The sequence below is a fragment of the Cervus canadensis genome, chromosome 1 (genome assembly GCF_019320065.1).
Source record: "Cervus canadensis isolate Bull #8, Minnesota chromosome 1, ASM1932006v1, whole genome shotgun sequence".
Lineage (NCBI taxonomy): Eukaryota > Metazoa > Chordata > Mammalia > Artiodactyla > Cervidae > Cervus > Cervus canadensis.
In genome coordinates, this window is record NC_057386.1 from 51,148,544 (window position 1) to 51,167,686 (window position 19,143).

The window sequence follows — 19,143 nt, forward strand, 5'->3', positions numbered from 1 at the left end:
TATGGAGGCTAAATAACACACTTCTGAATAACCAACAAATCATAGAAGAAATTTAAAAAGAAATCAAAATATGCATGGAAACAAATGAAAATGAAAACACAACAACCCAAAACCTATGGGACACTGTAAAAGCAGTGCTAAGGGGAAGGTTCATAGCATTACAGGCTTACCTCAAGAAACAAGAAAAAAGTCAAATAAATAACCTAGCTCAAAAAAAAAAAAAAAATAACCTAGCTCTACACCTAAAGCAACTAGAGAAGGAAGAAATGAAGAACCCCAGGGTTAGTAGAAGGAAAGAAATCTTAAAAATTAGGGCAGAAATAAATGCAAAAGAAACTAAAGAGACCATAGCAAAAATCAACAAAGCTAAAAGCTGGTTTTTTGAAAAAAATAAACAAAATTGACAAACCGTTAGCAAGACTCATTAAGAAACAAAGACAGAAGAACCAAATTAACAAAATTAGAAACGAAAATGGAGAGATCACGACAGACAACACTGAAATACAAAGGATCATAAGAGACTACTATCAGCAGCTCTATGCCCATAAAATGGACAACTTGGAAGAAATGGACAAATCCTTAAAAAAGTATAACTTTCCAAAACTGAACCAGAAAGAAATAGAAGATCTTAACAGACCCATCACAAGCAAGGAAATCGAAACTGTAATCAGAAATCTTCCAGCAAACAAAAGCCCAGGACCAGATGGCTTCACAGCTGAATTCTACCAAAAATTTAGAGAAGAGCTATCACCTATCTTACTCAAACTCTTCCAGAAAATTGCAGAAGAAGGTAAACTTCCAAGCTCATTCTATGAGGCCACCATCACCCTAATTCCAAAACCAGACAAAGATGCCACAAGAAAAGAAAACTACAGGCCAATATCACTGATGAACATAGACACAAAAATCCTTAACAAAACTCTAGCAAACAGAATCCAACAACATATTAAAAAAATCATGCATCATCACCAAGTGGGCTTTCTCCCAGGAATGCAAAGGTTCTTCAATATCCACAAATCAATCAATGTAATACACCACATTAACAAATTGAAAGATAAAAACCATATGATTACCTCAATAGATGCAGAAAAAGCCTTTGACAAAATTCAACATTGATTTATGATTAAAACTCTCCAGAAAGCAGGAATAGAAGGAACATACTTCAACATAATAAAAGCTATATATGAGAAACCCACAGCAAGCATCACCCTCAATGGTGAAAAATTGAAAGCATTTCCCCTGAAATCAGGAACAAGACAAGGGTGCCCACTCTCATGGCTACTATTCAACATAGTTTTGGAAGTTTTGGCCACAGCAATCAGAGCGGAAAAAGAAGTAAAATAAATCCAGACAGGAAAAGAAGAAGTGAAACTCTAGCTGTTCGCAGATGACATGATCCTCTACATAGAAAACCCTAAAGACTCTACCAGAAAATTACTAGAGCTAATCAACGAATATAGTAAAGTAGCAGGATATAAAATTAACACACAGAAATCCCTTGCATTCCTATATACTAACAATGAAAAAACAGAAAGAGAAATTAAGGAAACAATACCATTCACCATTGCAACAAAAAGAATAAAATACTTAGGAGTATATCTACCTAAAGAAACAAAAGACCTATACATAGAAAACTATAAAACACTGATGAAAGAAATCAAAGAGGACACAAACAGATGGAGAAACATACCGTGTTCATGGATTGGAAGAATCAATATTGTCAAAATGGCTATCCTACCCAAAGCAATCTATAGATTCAATGCAATCCCTATCAAGCTACCAAAGGTATTTTTCACAGAACTAGAACAAATAATTTCACAATTTGTATGGAAATACAAAAAACCTCGAATAGCCAAAGTAATCTTGAGAAAGAAGAATGGAACTGGAGGAATCAATCTGCCTGACTTCAGACTATACTACAAAGCCACAGTCATCAAGACAGTATGGTACTGGCACAAAGACAGAAATATAGATCAATGGAACAGAATAGAAAGCCCAGAGAAAAATCCACGAACCTATGGACACCTTATCTTTGACAAAGGAGGCAAGGATATACAATGGAAAAAAGACAACCTCTTTAACAAGTGGTGCTGGGAAAACTGGTCAACCACTTGTAAAAGAATGAAACTAGAACACCTTCTAACACCATACACAAAAATAAACTCAAAATGGATTAAAGATCTAAATGTAAGACCAGAAACTATAAAACTCCTAGAGGAGAACATAGGCAAAACACTCTCTGACATAAATCACAGCAGGATCCTCTATGAGCCACCTCCCAGAATATTGGAAATAAAAGCAAAAATAAACAAATGGGACCTAATGAAACTTAAAAGCTTTTGCACAACAAAGGAAACTATAAGCAATGTGAGAAGACAGCACTCAGATTGGGAGAAAATAATAGCAAACGAAGCAACAAACAAAGGATTAATCTCAAAAATATACAAGCAACTCCTGCAGCTCAATTCCAGAAAAATAAATGACCCAATCAAAAAATGGGCCAAAGAACTAAACAGACATTTCTCCAAAGAAGACATACAGATGGATAACAAACACATGAAAAGATGCCCAACATCACTCATTATCAGAGAAATGCAAATCAAAACCACAATGAGGTATCATTACACGCCAGTCAGGATGGCTGCTATCCAAAAGTCTACAAGCAATAAATGCTGGAGAGGGTGTGGAGAAAAGGGAACCCTCTTACACTGTTGGTGGGAATGCAAACTAGTACAGCCACTATGGAGAACAGTGTGGAGATTTCTTAAAAAACTGGAAATAGACCTGCCATATGACCCAGCAATCCCACTTCTGGGCATACACACTGAGGAAACCAGATCTGAAAGAGACACATGCACCCCAATGTTCATCGCAGCACCAGGACATGGAAGCAACCTAGATGCCCATCCGCAGATGAATGGATAAGGAAGCTATGGTACATATACACCATGGAATATTACTCAGCCATTAAAAAGAATTCATTTGACTCAGTTCTAATGAGATGGATGAAACTGGAGCCCATCATACAGAGTGAAGTAAGCCAGAAAGATCAAGACCAATAAAATATACTAATGCATATATATGGAATTTAGAAAGATGGTAATGATAACCCTATATGCAAAACAGAAAAAGAGACACAGATGTACAGAACAGACTTTTGGACTCTGTGGGAGAAGGCAAGGGTGGGATGTTTCAAGAGAACAGCATTGAAACATGTATATTATCTATGGTGAAACAGATCACCAGCCCAGGCTGGATGCATGAGACAAGAGCTCGGGCCCGGTGCACTGGGAAGACCAGTGGAATCGGGTGGAGAGGGAGGTGGGAGGGGGGATCGAGATGGGGAATACTTGTGAATCCATGGCTGATTCATGTCAATGTATGACAAAAACCACTACAATATTGTAAAGTAATTAGCCTCCAACTAATAAAAATAAATGGAAAAAAAGGACAAAAAATAAAATAAATAAATAAAATAGAGCCACTAAGAAAAAACTAATAAAATAAAATTGAGTCACTTTGAAAAGCAGCCTCAGTAGATTCTGGGGAAGGGGACAGGATGTGTCCATCTCATTGACTATCATGTGGATGATTTTGGTTCAGATCCTGATTTATATTTCAATAAGTGAAACTTGATATGTTCCTGTTTGTATTTTCTCCAGTTTGGGCACATGTGAGTCTATAAAATGTTTACCAAACTTCATCTATTTACTGCATCCACCCACCAAAATAAAAAATAATGACTTCCAAACCCCAGAATGGCTGGAATGGAGTCATTATGCTAAAGACCCCGTCATGGACAGTGAACTGAGAAAATTATTTTCTGTGTATAACACTTCTAAGAAACTATATATTTGTCAGACTAACTTCAAACTGCTTAATGGATGCAGGATACATTTAGAAGGTGCTTCATTTAATCTTCACTAAGGAAACCAGCATCAATGATGATTAAGATTTCTCCCCTTGTGATGGTCTGTTTTATGTGTCAGCTTGACTAGTCTATAGGTCTCAGTTATGCAAACATAATCTAAGTGCTGCTGGGAAGGTATTTTATAGATATGATTGATTCTATTGCATAATATGTTGGTGTTATTTGTTTATTTTTTGGAATCAGTTGATTTCTAGCTAGGAGACCATCCTAGCTAATCTAGACATGCCCGATTCAATAAGTTAAATAGTCTTAAGAGAAGGACCTTGAAGGTTTTCTTGAAGAAAATGAAATTCTGAACTGCAGCTTCATACTTAAGAGCTCCAGCCTGCCCTTCCTGTTGGCAGAAAGGGCATGTTTCATACTTAACTTGCCAGTCTCACAATCAGGTAAGGCATTCCTTGCAAGAAATTTCTCTTATTCTCTCTCTCTGTCTCCATGGCATGTGGATTATTTTGAGCTGAAAACAATCAAGGCTCAAAAGACTCAGGGATAAACCATGAGCTTTTCCTTCAGCTGCCTAAAGAATTTAGATAGAAGATTTGTTCCCATAATGAAGCTCTCATCAGAGACACCTGCAAAGAAAGTGGCATAGGTGTGAGTGGGGTTGGGGGTGGAGAAGGGGAAACAGGGCCTAGGGATCAGTGTCCACTCTGTGTTCCAACGTCTCTACATGGTCCAGCAAATATTAACTTTTAAAACACTTTCTTTTCCATCTCTATGTGAATTGTCTTTCTCCCTTTTCAAGTCCTACACCCCTTTCTCCAACACCCTCTTTCGTCTGTAGCTAAAGATGGTGTTTAAGGTGAAGTTTCCAGCCATTTTGATGAGTTACTCAGTTTGTCTGGGTCTCTCCCATGTGTACATGTTCTCAAACCTTGCTAGACTTTTTCCCATTAAACTTTCTCATGTCAATTTCCTTTATAGTTCCAGCAGGAGAACCTGTAAGGGTAGAGGAAAATTTTTCTTCCTTCCCAACATTTCCATATCATACTGTAACTGAAAGTGGTGTCTGGCTGCTCATTACTGAAAAGTCAATGAAGAGGCAGGATTGGTGGAAAGGCAAGTTTTCTTTACTTTGGATATTGGCAACTGGTAGGGGTGGGGAAGGGGAGGAGCACTTCTACTCAAAGGCCAACTGCCTCCCCCTTCGACAAGAGCTTCTATAGATGGAAAGAGGGACCTACAAGGAGAAACAGCAAGTCAACTCTGACAGTCATCTTCCAGTTGGTCATATGGTGTTCTGGAAAGTGTCATTTTGATTATTTTAGGTACAATTAATCTTCAGTTCCAGAATCTGTCTGTTTCCATTTACTTGAGGCCAATTCTTGGAATTGTGGCAGCTTATGTCATGACTTCAGTCTGGTCATAACTTCTAAATGGTAGAGATTTTAGTATCTATGAGACAGCTCACAGGATATGGCTTAGAAAATTATTTATATGTACTTGATTATGCTTAATGACTAATATATAATTATTTAGTCTTTTTGGACTGTTTTCCTTTGTTTCTATATTTTCTCACTTCTCTGATTAAACTTATTATTCTTTGGCTAAAGTTTTTCCACTAACAAAAGACAGACAAAGGACATGGAGGACAAGGACTAGGGTCCTGCTCCATTTCAGTACTGGTTCTGTTTCTCTAGCAGAACCCTGACTGATACACCACTTTTAATGGATCATATATGAAGTAAACTTCATTGGCAAGTTTATTAAGGTCTTTCTCTTACACTTAAATCATCCCTGAGTTCGACTATAAATACAAGTGGGATGGCAAGATCAAGAGATTAATGAGGCTGAGAAGAAGCAAAGTCATCTCTGGACCATAATATTTTTTTCTGGATCATAATTAATCTACCATCACTGGAATGACTTACAGCCTTCCATCAATAACTTTTAAGAGAGTTCCTTTCACTAATCATATAAATAAAATAACTGAAGAGTATCACTTGACCTGATAGTTTAGGGTCAATAAATTTTGGTTGAGTCAAATTCACATCATAAACACAGTAGAACTTCCATGAGAGATGTCTTAAAGGTATAAATTCTCATGGAAAGGGCTGTATTCATTGAAGCTTCTGTTTGGGATGATCAGATCAATTGCTTTGTCAGAAGATCCCTAAACGCCAGTTTGGGAAGATGGCAAATTTGGAAAGATGGCCTGGACTATTTCTCTGGAGCTATTTAGTATCTCTAAATAAAATCCTTCTGGTTGTTCTGTAAAGACTTAGATATTGGAGCTCTGCATAAGGATGGGAAAGAGCCCAATGGCCTGGATATCTATTTCACCTTAGGTTCACTGGGCACACTTAATGTCTTAATGTTACTTGTCAATTCCTTTAGGCATTTGATTTTATGACCCTGTCCATGACAAACTTTGTTCATTGTCAAGATTTCTGACTCTCATGTCTACCATCCTGCTGCCAGGGGCTTCTACCATGTGGCAGCCACTGTTGATTGTCATTTTCAATCCCCTTCTTTCTGGATGAAATAACCAGCCATTCACTTTCCATCCTCCCCTGTAGATTGGGGTGACCATATGACCCAAGTTTCTGGCCAAGAAGTCCTAAGGGAATTCTGCTGGAATGAGGGAATGGTACTAGAAAAAAATTTTTTTCACCCCCGGTTTTTCAGAAAAAGTACATGAATGCCCTTCTTCTTCCTTCTTGCTGAACTATTTGGATATAAAGATATGATAATTGTAGCTTTAACAGCCACATTACCATCATGATGGGAAATACAGAGAATTATAGAACAGTCAACCCAGGCCCCTAAAATGTTAGAACCGAAGAATTAACCAACTCTAGAATTGCCTATCCTCTAATCTTCTTAAGTGAGATAATCTCATTCCTTAAGCCATTGTGATTTGGTTATGCTGCTACTTGCTATCAACAGAATCCTTATGGATATATATTTCAAAGAGGACTATCATAGTGTCCAAAAGAGCTCACATCCTCCCATAGAATTGTGTGCCATATGTTGAGCATCACATTTTACAAGGCTTATGGTCATATGAGAGTAAATATAGAGGAGATGGTCAGGATGTTGGACTCAGGAAACCTGTCACAATAGGAACAATTGAATGAGTGTAGATGCTGCATCTAGAGAAGAGACAAATCAGAAGATGAGAAAAGTATTGTCAAATATTTAAAGGACTTTACCATGAATGGGAAAACACTACTGTGGGACCTCCCAGATCAAATATGACAGAGTTCATTTTCTCTCCTGTCATCTCACCCACTGCGAATGGGGAGAAATGTGTGAAATGGGGCAGGGAAGTATAAATAAAGAAAGGATGAACTCGAAGCTGCCTTGATGGCTTGGAGAGCCTATAGCTTTTATTTCCTGAATGGGATCATTGCTGGGAGGGAAGCAGAAACAAGAAAACTTTTTTATTATCTTCTTAACTTTGGAGCAATGTTATACATTGCCCAAGACTTTAACAAAGGGAAACCTACCTCAAAGAGATGGGGTAAATAAATACTGGTTATACAGAGACAAATGAAAAGATTTGAACTTCAAAGGGAAAGAACAGGGTGCAAGAAAAACTAGAAATGCTTATCTGAATAGGATACTGTCTAGGTGCTAAGAGGATTTAAAGACGAATACAGCACAATCCTCAACCCCAAGAAAGCCTTCATTCCAGGGTAGGAAGTCAAAGAGAAAGGCAAAACCCCATGAGGTGGCAGCTTTGGACTGAACACGTACCTAAAGCAGGGCCACTAGTAGACACAGCCCTGCCCTCTCTGGCTTTGGTTCCCCAACCATATTACAGCATGCTCCTTTTAGCCGTATCATGCAAGTGATGTAAAGATTGTGTGCAGAAAGCAAAATAATTCTCAGATTATCCAAGGAGCATTTGACAGAAAAAGAATAAATCAAAGGAAAATAATCTTATGGGAAATATTTAGACAATATTAAAAATGAAAAAAGTTATATAATAAAAACTCATTGTTTATGAAAAAATATTAAAAATAAGACTACTTCCAAAATACCACCATGGAGAATGAGGCATAGAGGCAGGGAACAGGAAAAAAAAATGTGATTGCTCTAGAATTCAAATGAAAGTGTTGGCCATTCATCACAGATATTCTCCCACAGATGAGGAATTCTCCAAGTTTTCCCTTGTGATTATATGAGATCCTGAATTTCAAATTCCATCCACATCTCCTGCCTCAAAACTTTGAGTCAGAGGAACCATCCATTGACCAGGCTCTGCTCCTTACTTGCTCTTCTTCATTGAACAAGTCAGTTCTCTCTGAGTTTTTTCACTTGCAAACTGTTTAATATAATAATAACATATCCACTGTCAGTTTTCTGAGGATGAGACAAAAGTATAAAAGTGCCTAAACACAACACCTGACACAGGAGAAGGTCTGTAGACATACTAGCTTAATCTCAACTGCTACACTCAATAAATATTTTTCTTCACTTCTCACATAGAAAAACAAAAGTTCAGAGGGAAGATCTGTCACTTAAAATCAGCCTATCTTAAGTTCACTTCCTGCTGGAAATCATTAGGTGCTTGCCTAATCTCTTCATGGCTGCCTGCATCTCCTGGTTCCTCAGGGTGTAGATGATGGGATTGAGCATGGGGGTCAAGACAGTGTAGCTGACGGATGCTGTCTTGTCCATGGGGAATGGAGCAAAGGGCCGGGCATAGATATAGATACAGGGAATGAAAATCATAGACACAACAATGATGTGAGTGATGCAGGTGGAAGCTGCCTTCCTCCTCGCCTGCCCAGAGTGGGACCTCAGCATCACCAGGATGACAGTGTAAGAGATCAGAAGGAGGAGGAACCAGATGAAGACCAGCATCCCACTGTTGGAGATCATAAGGAACTCCAGGATGGAGGTGTCTGTGCAGGCAAGTCTCAGCACTTGTGGAATGTCACAGTAGAAGTTATCCAGGATGTTGGGGCCACAAAAGGGCAATGGGAGCATCAAAGCCAGCTGGACAATGGAGTGGACAAAGCCGCCTACCCAGGTAGCCACCACCAGCCCCACACACACTTGAGTGTTCATGATGGTGACATAGTGGAGGGGCCGGGAGATGGCTATGTAGCGGTCATAGGCCATCACTGAGAGGAAGAAGACAGTCCCGCCTCCCAAAAAGTGGAAGAAGAAGATCTGGGCCATGCAGCCCTGGTAGGTGATGGTCTTGCTCTCTTGCAAGAAGTCCACTAACATCTTTGGAGAAGTGACTGTGGAATAGCAGAGGTCTATGACAGCAAGATTTCGCAGCAGGAAATACATAGGTGTGTGGAGTCTGGAATCAGAGGTTACTGTGATCATAATGAGGAGGTTTCCCATGACAGTGGTGGTGTAGACAAAGAGGAACACCAGAAACAAGAAGAGCTGGAGCTCCTGAGTCTGTGAGAGCCCCAGGAGGACAAATTCTGATACACATGTGAGGTTTCCTGATGCCATGGTGTCTTCTCCATTCACCTAAGCAACACAAACTGTCTGATGTTGCTGTTTACCTTTCAAGTGCTCAGGGGCTCAAAATGATTTGTCCAAGTTCCAGAAGATGGACATTCTTATGTGCATATCATAATACCAGGTGCGGATCTAAGTAGTCCTTCTGTAGACGGTTCACTAATTGGTGCTGGAATACATATTCATGAAATAGCTTAAAGCCATCAAAAGACATGTGCAACCTGCCTTTCAAATATTCAGTGTAACATAGTGATAGCAAGACCCTTGGAGTTCAATAGAAACAGTCAAAATTCCAAGCTTCTTCTTCCTTGAGATTTGACCTTCAGCAAGTTACTTAATCTGAGTCCTAGGTTCTACATCTATAAGAAAATGTTTTCCCTATGAATTGTCTAGGGAATTAAATAAAATAATACATAAATTTCCTATAACAGTATCTGCAATAATAAATGGTAATCAGTCTCCTCTGTATAGTCTCCTGCTCTAAAGACCTCCTCCCTTTTTCCAGTCTTTAATATCAATACATTTTTGTACCAGCAGTTTTTCATGAAACAGTTAATACATCATAGCGTTAACAAACATTTCATTTGTCTATGATTTTTCCTCCACTATTCAGCTATACTGTGTTACAGACATAGGTCTTGATTTCACAGTTTGTATCCTTGTTCATAGTGCATGATAGTTACCTGATGTTAACTGCTTTTGTTGTTCAATTGTTAAGTTGTGTCCAACTCTTTGTGACCCCGTGGACTGCAGCATGCCAGGCTTCGCTGTCTTCCACTATCTCCCGGAGTTTGCTCAAATTCATGTCCGTTGACTCGGTAGTACTATCTAACCATCTCATCCTCTGCTGCCCCCTTCTTCTTTTACTTTCAGTCTTTCCCAGAATCAGAGTCTCTGGGTGCATGAAAAGCTTTTGTATTTGCAGGTCCTGGAAGGGGAGCCTCTGGACACAGTTGCACCCTGGGATATTTCATTTCTCCTCATCCCCAAGTGTAGGTGGCTCCTTACTGGGTAAGGCCCCCCCAGATCACAGGTAGATACAAGAGTCAGAGGAGTAACTATTTCATTAATGGAGAAACAAATGATGAATATATTGCTTGAAGACTAGAACTCTTCTGAAAGGACAGCAATTTCAGAAAATGATATTGAATCCAAGGGTAGAAAAGAAAAAATGTTGGAAAAAAATGGAAATAGATGAAAACTCTAAAGGAAGGAAGCAAACTATACGGAAGGAAAATAAGGGAATAAAATGAGTGAAGGAAGGAGAGATGAGGTGAAAGAAGGAGAGATGGAAAAATGGTGGGGCAAGGGAGGAAATGTGAAAAAGGTGAAGAAGGACTCTCAGGGTGAGAGATAGAGGTGACAGGTGAAGGTCAAGTGTTCTCTTCTCTCCTCATCTCTCTGTCTCATCTCAGCCCCCACTCTCTCCCACCTGACCTCATGCATTCTATTATTGATCAGAGATTACTCCCTTCTTATTTTTCACTTCAATTTGCTTTCACTCCACTCTTCCTTCTACAAAGCTGTCCATTAGACCTTTCTAAATGCTGATCCAATCACTTTCCTCTCTCACCCCTTATAGTGATGCTCACCAGAGCCCCTTAGAAGCCACATCCAATATTTTGTGGATCAAGTCAGGGGAGAAACACATACTTACACTTGCACATGCAACTCAGCTTGTCATACAGGGCTATAAAACAAAACCTCCATATGCCTTTCTAATCAGTATCTCTACCTCTGATGAACAACTTGCTCTTTAGTGGATTATAGTCTTAAACATGATAACATATTTATTTATTTCCATGCTTGTTTCCTGGAATTTTCTTCCCTACCATCTCATCTCAACCTTAGAAAAGCCCACCTTTAACATTACCCTCTCTGTCACTCCTATCACCATTTCCTCCCTTGCAGAAAAAAACCCACTGCTCAAGTTTCTTTAAGCATTTAAAACATACCCCAATAATATTTATCATCATTTGTTTCCTTTTTCAGCTTCTCCTCTAAATCAACTATATCATGATTTCAGTATATTAGTAATCTTAGAAATTGGAATGGCAACTCTGATAACAGCACATGCTCAGTGAATGTTGCCAAATAATGTATTAAGTAGGTGATGGATTATGTGTAGTATTTTTAGTGATTTTAAGTATCCTGTTTCTTTTCTCATAAGGCCAGCTCTATGCTCAGTTGCTGAAATTCCTGGGTTTTACATGTAACACGAAGCCGCTGTATTAACAGCACAGTGCCCCCTCCAAATTACTTCCAAGGCTCTCCTCTTTCTTAGACTTAGTACCATCAAGTCTATGACACTGGCTTATTCTCCTCACCTTCCAGCAGGTGTTTTTAAATACCTAACTACTATTTTCCTATCAGCAGGTATGGAAAACCTCAGGCTCTCACCTTCCTTCATCACTGAGTGGAAGAAGAGAGTTCATGTCTTACACTTAGGGAGGTCCTCCCCCATGCTGTCTCACAGCTTCCTGATCCCTGCCATCACTCACACACATGACTCATGGGCATGGCCTTGGGGAAGAGGGGATCTCCTCAGGGAGAAATGATTGGACTGGGCTCATGAAGCAGAGCTAGAATGAGTCCTGCTGGGGATGAGGGAACAATGGGACCTGTTAATAAGTTTCTCGGTCTCTCAAAAGCATTATTTGAAAGGCCATCTTGAAGCCAAAAAACAAAGTAATCGAAAACAAAATAACAGAAACCCCACAAAACAAAAACAAACAAAAACCCACCAAAGACACTGAAAATTGTTGGATTAGGATACCAAGATCAGAAAGGACAGAACCTCTCCAAAAGAATCAAAATCTCTGGAAGTTTTGGAAGCACCCATTAGATCACCTAGAATGGATATGAAGACTCAGAAATGCCCACACAGAATTTTTGATGTAGTAGGTCTTGGACTGCAAGGAGATCCAAGCAGTCCATCCTAAAGGAGATCAGTCCTGGGTGTTCGTTGGAAGGACTGATGCTGAAGATGAAACTCCAGTACTTTGGCCACCTCATGCGAAGAGTTGACTCATTGGAAAAGACCCTGATGCTGGGAGGGATTGGGGGCAGGAGGTGAAGGGGACGACAGAGGATGAGATGGCTGGATGGCATCACTGACTCTATGGACATGAGTTTGAGTAAACTCCAGGAGTTGGTGATGGACAGGGAGGCCTGGTGTGCTGGGATTCATGGGGTCACAAAGAGTCAGACACGACTGAGCGACTGAACTGAACTGAACTGAACTGAGGTCTTGGTTGGAGCATGAAAACTTGCATTTCAAACAAGTTTTCAGGTGATGATGATGCTGCTTCTCTGAAACCACAGTTTGAGACCGACTGACTCTGAGTTTCACTGTTCTCTGTCAACATGGTGGTGGTGGTTTAGGCCCTAAGTCATGTCCAACTCTTGTGACCCCACAGACTATGGCCCACCAGGCTCCTCTGTCCATGGGATTTTCCAAGCAAGAATACTGGAGTGAGTTGCTATTTCCTTCTCCAGGGGATCTTCCCAACCCAGGAATCGAAGCTGGGTCTCCTGCAGGCAGATTCTTTACCCACTGAGTACCAGGGAAGCTCATCAACACAGTGAACAGTTCTTTCTCACAATATTAAAAAAAAAAAAAAAAAAAACTTGATTGATAGCTTACTTTAAAAAAATTAATAGATCTTAATTTGGATGATGTCATAGGTGGAAAAATATTTGTACACTAATTGGAAACAAATCTGTAAACTCATTTTGTCAACCAGATCCCAAGATTGATTTCTCATCTATATGCAATTATTGCACCATTTTAAAACTCCAGCACTCTATACATGAATTAGTACTCAATGAGATCCTTCCTTTCATATAAGCACTAGTACAGGAAATGTTTGTATTTTCTTAATATGATGAACTGTTCAGAATTGGAATTAACTGGCTTCATAACCTCAGTGAACAATAAAAACTGATATTTCTTAAATAGCTTTCTATTCTACATGAGATTCCAGGTTGGTCTGAATTCTTTTGAAACAAATGTTTATACTTAGCAAAATGTAATCCCTCTGGAATATTAAAAAATGTGAAGCTCTGTTTTTTCCCCCAGGTGGTGCTAATGGTAAAGAACCCACCTGCCAATGCAGGAGACAAGAGACGTGGGTTTGACCCCTGGGTCAGGAAGATCCCCTGGAGAAAACTAAGATCATGGCATCTGGTCCCATCACTTCATGGCAAATAGATAGAGAAACAATGGAAACAGTGACAGACTTAATTTTCTTGGGCTCCAAAATCACTGCAGATGGTGACTGCATCTATGAAATTAAAAGACACTTGCTTCTTGGAAGAAAAGCTATGACCAACCTAGACAGCATATTAAAAAGTAGAGACATTACTTTGCCAACAAAGGTCTGTCCAGTCAAAGATATGGTTTTTCCAGTAGTCATGTATGGATGTGAGATTTGGACTATAAAGAAAGCTAAGTGCCGAAGAATTGATGCTTTTGAACTGTGGTGTTGGAGAAGACTCTTGAGAGTCCTTTGGACTGCAAGGAGATCCAACCAGTCCATCTTAAAGGAAATCAGTCCTGAATATTCATTGGAAGGACTGATGCTGAAGCTGAAACTCCAATACTTTGGCCACCTGATATGAAGAACTGACTCCTTGGAAAAGACCATACACTTGGAAAGATTGAGGGCAGGAGGAGAAAGGAGTGACAGAGGATGAGGCGGTTGGATAGCATTACTGACTCAATGGACATGAGTTTGAGTAAACTCTGGGAATTGGTGATGGACAGGGAAGCCTGGCATGCTGCAGTCCATGGGGTCGCAAAAAGTCGGACTCAACCGAGTGACTGGACTGAACTGATGTCTTCTTTAGAGAAATGTCTGTTTAGTTCTTTGGCCCGCTTTTGATTGGGTCATTCATTTGCTGGTATTGAGCGGCATGAGCTTCTTGTATATTTTGGAGATTAATTCTTTGTCAGTTGTTTCATTTGCTATTATTTTCTCCCATTTTGAAGGCTGCATTTTCTTCTTGCTTATAGTTTCCTTTGTTGTGTAAAAGCCTTTAAGTTTAATTAGATCCCATTTGTTTATTTTTGCTTTTATTTCCATTACTCTGGGAGGTGGGTCGTAGAGGATCTTGCTGTGATTTAGGTCAGAGAGGGTTCTATCTATGTTTTCCTCTAAGAGTTTTATAGATCTTTAGATCTATTTAGATCTTTAATCCATTTTGAATTTATTTTTTGTATGCTGTTAGAAAGTGTTCTAGTTTCATTCTTTTACAGGCAGTTGACCAGTTTTCCCAGCACCACTTGTTAAAGAGATTTTCTTTTCCCCATTGTATATTTTTGCCTCCTTTGTCAAACGTAAGGTGTCCATAGGTGTGTGCTCACTCTCAACACTACTATTCAACATAGTTTTGGAAGTCTTAGCCACAGCAATCAGAGAAGAAAAAGAAGCAAAAGGAATCCAGATTGGAAAAGAAGAAGTAAAACTCTCACTGTTTGCAGATGACAATCCTTTACATAGAAAACCCTAAAGATACTACCAGAAAATTACTAGAGTTAATCAATAAATACAGTAAAGTTGCAGCATATAAAATTAATACACAGAAATCCCTTTCATTCCTATACACTAACAGTGAAGAAACAGAAAGAGAAATTAAGGAAAGAATCCCACTTACCATTGCAACAAAAAGAATAAAATACTTAGGAACAAATTTACCTAAAGAAACAAAGACCTATATATAGAAAACTATAAAACACTGATGAAAGATATCAAAAATGACATAAATAGATGGAGAAATATACCATGTTCGTGTTTTGGAAAAATCAATGTAGTGAAAATGAGTATACTACCCAAAGCAATCTATAGATTCAACACAATCCCTATCAAGCCACCAATGGTACTTTTCACAGAACTTGAACAAATAATTTCACAATTTGTATGGAAACATATAAAACCTCAAAAAGCCAAAGAAATCTTGAGAAAGAAGAATGGAACTGGAGGAATAAACCCTCCTGACTTCAGGCTATACTGCAAAGCTACAGTCATCAAGACAGTATGGTACTGGCACAAAGACAGAAATATAGATTAACGGAAGTCAGATAATTTTTACAGCACATCAAGATTACAATGCCAGTTAATTCCAATTTTGAGCAATTTCTCATAATGAAAAAAAAAGTGGGTTTCCTGTACCAATCCTGTGCCAGAGGTGGTAAGAATTCACATGTAAAGAATGTTGACATTGGTACAGGTGGTTAATCAATTTGGGGGCTTTGGTTGGCAAAATAAGGGACAAGGTTTACAGGGCAGTAAGTTAACACTGTAGTCCACAAGTATTTTTCCACCTACAAATTTCCCTAGGAAAAGATCAGTTAGGCTTAAAAGTAAGAGGAAAAGATGAAAAGAAGAAGAAGGGGAAGAAGAAGGAGAAGAAGAAGGAAAGAAATCAGACCAGTTATCTCAAAGATTGCACAACAGAGAGCTGTCCCTGTGCAGATGAGAAAGTCCATGGGTCTCAAAGTGTGGTCCCCAGAACAGGGGCATCAGCATCATCTGAAAACTTGCTATAAATGCAAATTCTTGGCCTTATCATTGACCAATTAAATGAGAAAGTCTGGGGCAGGAGCACAGTCGTTTGTCTTTTAAGAGGCATTCCAGGTGATTGCCTCACAGGTAAGAACCACTGTTGTAAGAAGTAATTTCTTCTAAAACTTTCAGAAAGTTTGTTTCTTTTGAAGAGACTCTTGTCCTTTTGGATCTTGGCCTGAGAATCCTATATTCTACAAATCTATAAAATTATATTGTCAAAAAAATATTATATTGTCCTTGGTCCTTTTGACCCCAAGGGAATAGCTCTTAATGAATATGTGCTTTTGAGGCATTTTGAAACTTTTTAACAATTCCTATTGCTCCCTTGCCCCCAGTGGTAATTGGCCCAGCCTTGTTTCCTGAGTGAGTCCAGTAGTTTCTCCTTGAGGGTATTCCCTCCTCCTTGGGTCACACCCCTTGTTGTACATGTGATGTGTGGGCAGTGGCTGGTAAACTAAAACTAAAGCAGAAAAAGGATCTTCAAGAAGATGTTAGACATGAAGACTCTCTACAATTGTGGGCTGAAAGAAGGTAAGAGACCCAGGCTTTCCTCACCTGTATATAGAGCAGCTGTAAGAAGCATCCAGAAACACTTGATGGAGAGTGGAGAGAATAAACAGATGATATAGACTTGATAGAAGTAATTCATAAATATGATGAGGACATCAAAAGGCAATGCAGGGAAAATGAGGTATTGAAAACAGATTCCTCAAGTTACATGTGCAAAACCAAGCTTTTCACAACCAAGTGAAAACTTGGTCTTGTGATTTAGAGGGAGAATGCTGAAAGCAAAGGATAACAGAATACACCACAAAACTGTCTACATGGTCACGTTGAACAAGATAACACAATTACCTACTCATACATTATGTTAGCAAGCTTCTTTGAGCAACTGCTAGATCAGAGTTGTTATTCTAGATGACGGGGCTACTAAATAATTGAATTTACAATCTAGCTAAGAGAGACAACAGAAAATATATGATAAAAGCTATAACTGAGAGAACTTATAAAATGTTATTGGAACCCTGAGAAGTTAGAGATTAACTCTGCATGGGAGAAATGGAGAAGGAGTCACAGAAAAGGTGATATCTGGAGACTTCTAAGTTGAGAAGGTTGTAGAAGGTATTTCAGGAAACACAATTCATTCCCAAAGCTACAGATATAAACAAGCATATGGCATATGTGAGAGATTATGGATTCCTTGAACAACAATCAGTCTTGGGTAACAGGGATACTGATGAGAAAGGTAGACAGAGCCTACATTTTAAAGCTTGATGTGACATACTGAGAGGGAGTTACATGTATGTAAGCATGCATGTCAACCCTGAATTAACCCATTAGATCACTTTTAAGAGTTTGAGTTTTAATCTGTGGGCCCTCGATACTCATTAAAAGATTATTGAAAAAGTTGGCTTAAAGCTCAACATTCAGAAAACTAAGATCATGGCATTAGATCCCATCACTTCATGGCAAATGGATGGGGAAACAGTGGCTGACTTTATTTTTCTGGGGTCCAAAATCACTGTGACTGGTGATTGCAGCCACGGAATTAAAAGACGCTTACTCCTTGGAAGGAAAGTTATGACCAACTTAGACAGCATATTAAAAAGCAGAGACATTACTTTGCCAACAAAGGTCCGTCTAGTCAAGGCTATGGTTTTTCCAGTGGTCATGTATAGATGTGAGAGTTGGACTGTGAAGAAAGCTGCTGCTGCTTCTAAGTCACTTCAGTCGTGTCCGACTCTGTGCGACCCCATAGACGGCAGCCCACCAGGCTCCCCCATCCCTGGGATTCTCCAGGCAAGAACAATGGAGTGGGTTGCCATTTAGTGAAGAAAGCTGAGCACTGAAGAATTGGTGCTTTTGAACTGTGGTGTTGGAGAAGACTCTTGAGAGTCCCTTTGGACTGCAAGGAGATCCAACCAGTCCTTCCTAAAGGAAATAAGTCCTGGGTGTTCATTGGAAGGATTGATGTTGAAGCTGAAACTCCAATACTTTGGCCACCTGATGTGAAGAGCTGACTCATTTGAAAAGACCCTGATGCTGCAAAAGATTGAGGGCAGGAGGAGAAGAGGACGACAGAGGATAAGATGGTTGGATGGCATCACTGACTCAGTGGACATGGGTTTGGGTGGACTCCAGGAGTTGGTGATGGACAGGGAGGCCTGGTGTGCTGTGGTTCATGGGGTCACAGAGTCGGACACGACTGAGTGACTGAACTGAGTTGAACTGAATGAGGGAGGAAGACGATGAGATATGAGTTTAGAAAGCTCTCTGTGACAGTGACATAGAAGATGGACTGGAGTGGCTGCAGATGGAAGGAGAAGGATGAGACTAAAATGACCTCTGATGGACAATAGATTGTAGGAGGCAGGTGAGGGAGGGGAGTGAAGCAAGACGGGGGGGTGAGGAAGCCCCTTAACCCTCACCTATCACCCCTATCTCTCATTCTCCATGTCCTTCTTCATTTTGTTCCCATGCCCACCCCTGTCTCTCCTCCTTTCCATTCCACTTCCTTCTTCTCCCTTCCTTTTAATCCAACTTCTTTATTCCTTTGTCTATTCTGTTTCTCTTGTGTTAATATCTTCCTTTGTCTTCTCCCTTGTAATCAGTAATATCTTCTAAAATTGTTTCTTTGAGTATTCCAGTCTCCCTTGTACAAGATCCATCACCCATTTCTTAATCCAGAGAACCCCTCTCCCCCTTTTCTTGTCTCAGGACACATATCATACATGTCCTGTTACTGCTCCCAGTAAGGGACCACCTACATCAGTCAGAGGAGGCACTCCCTATAGCTTTTCACTCACCCAGAATCAACACCACATACTTTTTGAATATTGACTATCAGCAAAGTGTGCATGGTAGGGCACAAATAAATTATAAGATACATATTTATACCTCTGGGAGCTTAGAGTTGAATTATAGAGGGAAAATATAGACTTGTGAAAAGTCCATTCATATTATAATGTGTTAACTGTTGCTTGATAAATGACTGGTACAAAAGATGTGTCAGAGACTGGAACATGGGTTTATTTAGATTAGGACACTACACAGAGGAGAGTGATGAGCATGTGTTATTCCAGGCACTGTTCTAGAAACCTTATGTGTTATTTAATTCCATGGAAAATTTCTAGAAAGGAAAACTTCTTAGAGATGTGGAAACAGACTCAGGTAAATAACTTACTCAAGGTAAAATCTGATGGAACA

At 39.5% G+C, this 19,143-nt stretch overlaps 1 protein-coding gene across 1 annotated transcript; it reads right to left on the bottom strand.

Annotated features, from left to right (window-relative positions):
• Positions 1-8,422: 8,422 nt before the first annotated feature.
• Positions 8,423-9,358, bottom strand: LOC122450629 (olfactory receptor 4D1-like). The gene has a single exon (XM_043483024.1). It carries the CDS (start codon positions 9,356-9,358, stop codon positions 8,423-8,425), a length of 936 nt encoding a protein of 311 aa, XP_043338959.1.
• Between the last annotated feature and the right edge of the window lie 9,785 nt (positions 9,359-19,143).

Coding starts and splice junctions, on each gene's coding strand:
- LOC122450629 (XM_043483024.1), bottom strand. CDS start 9,358: ATGGCATCAGGAAACCTCACATGTGTATCAGAATTTGTCCTCCTGGGG.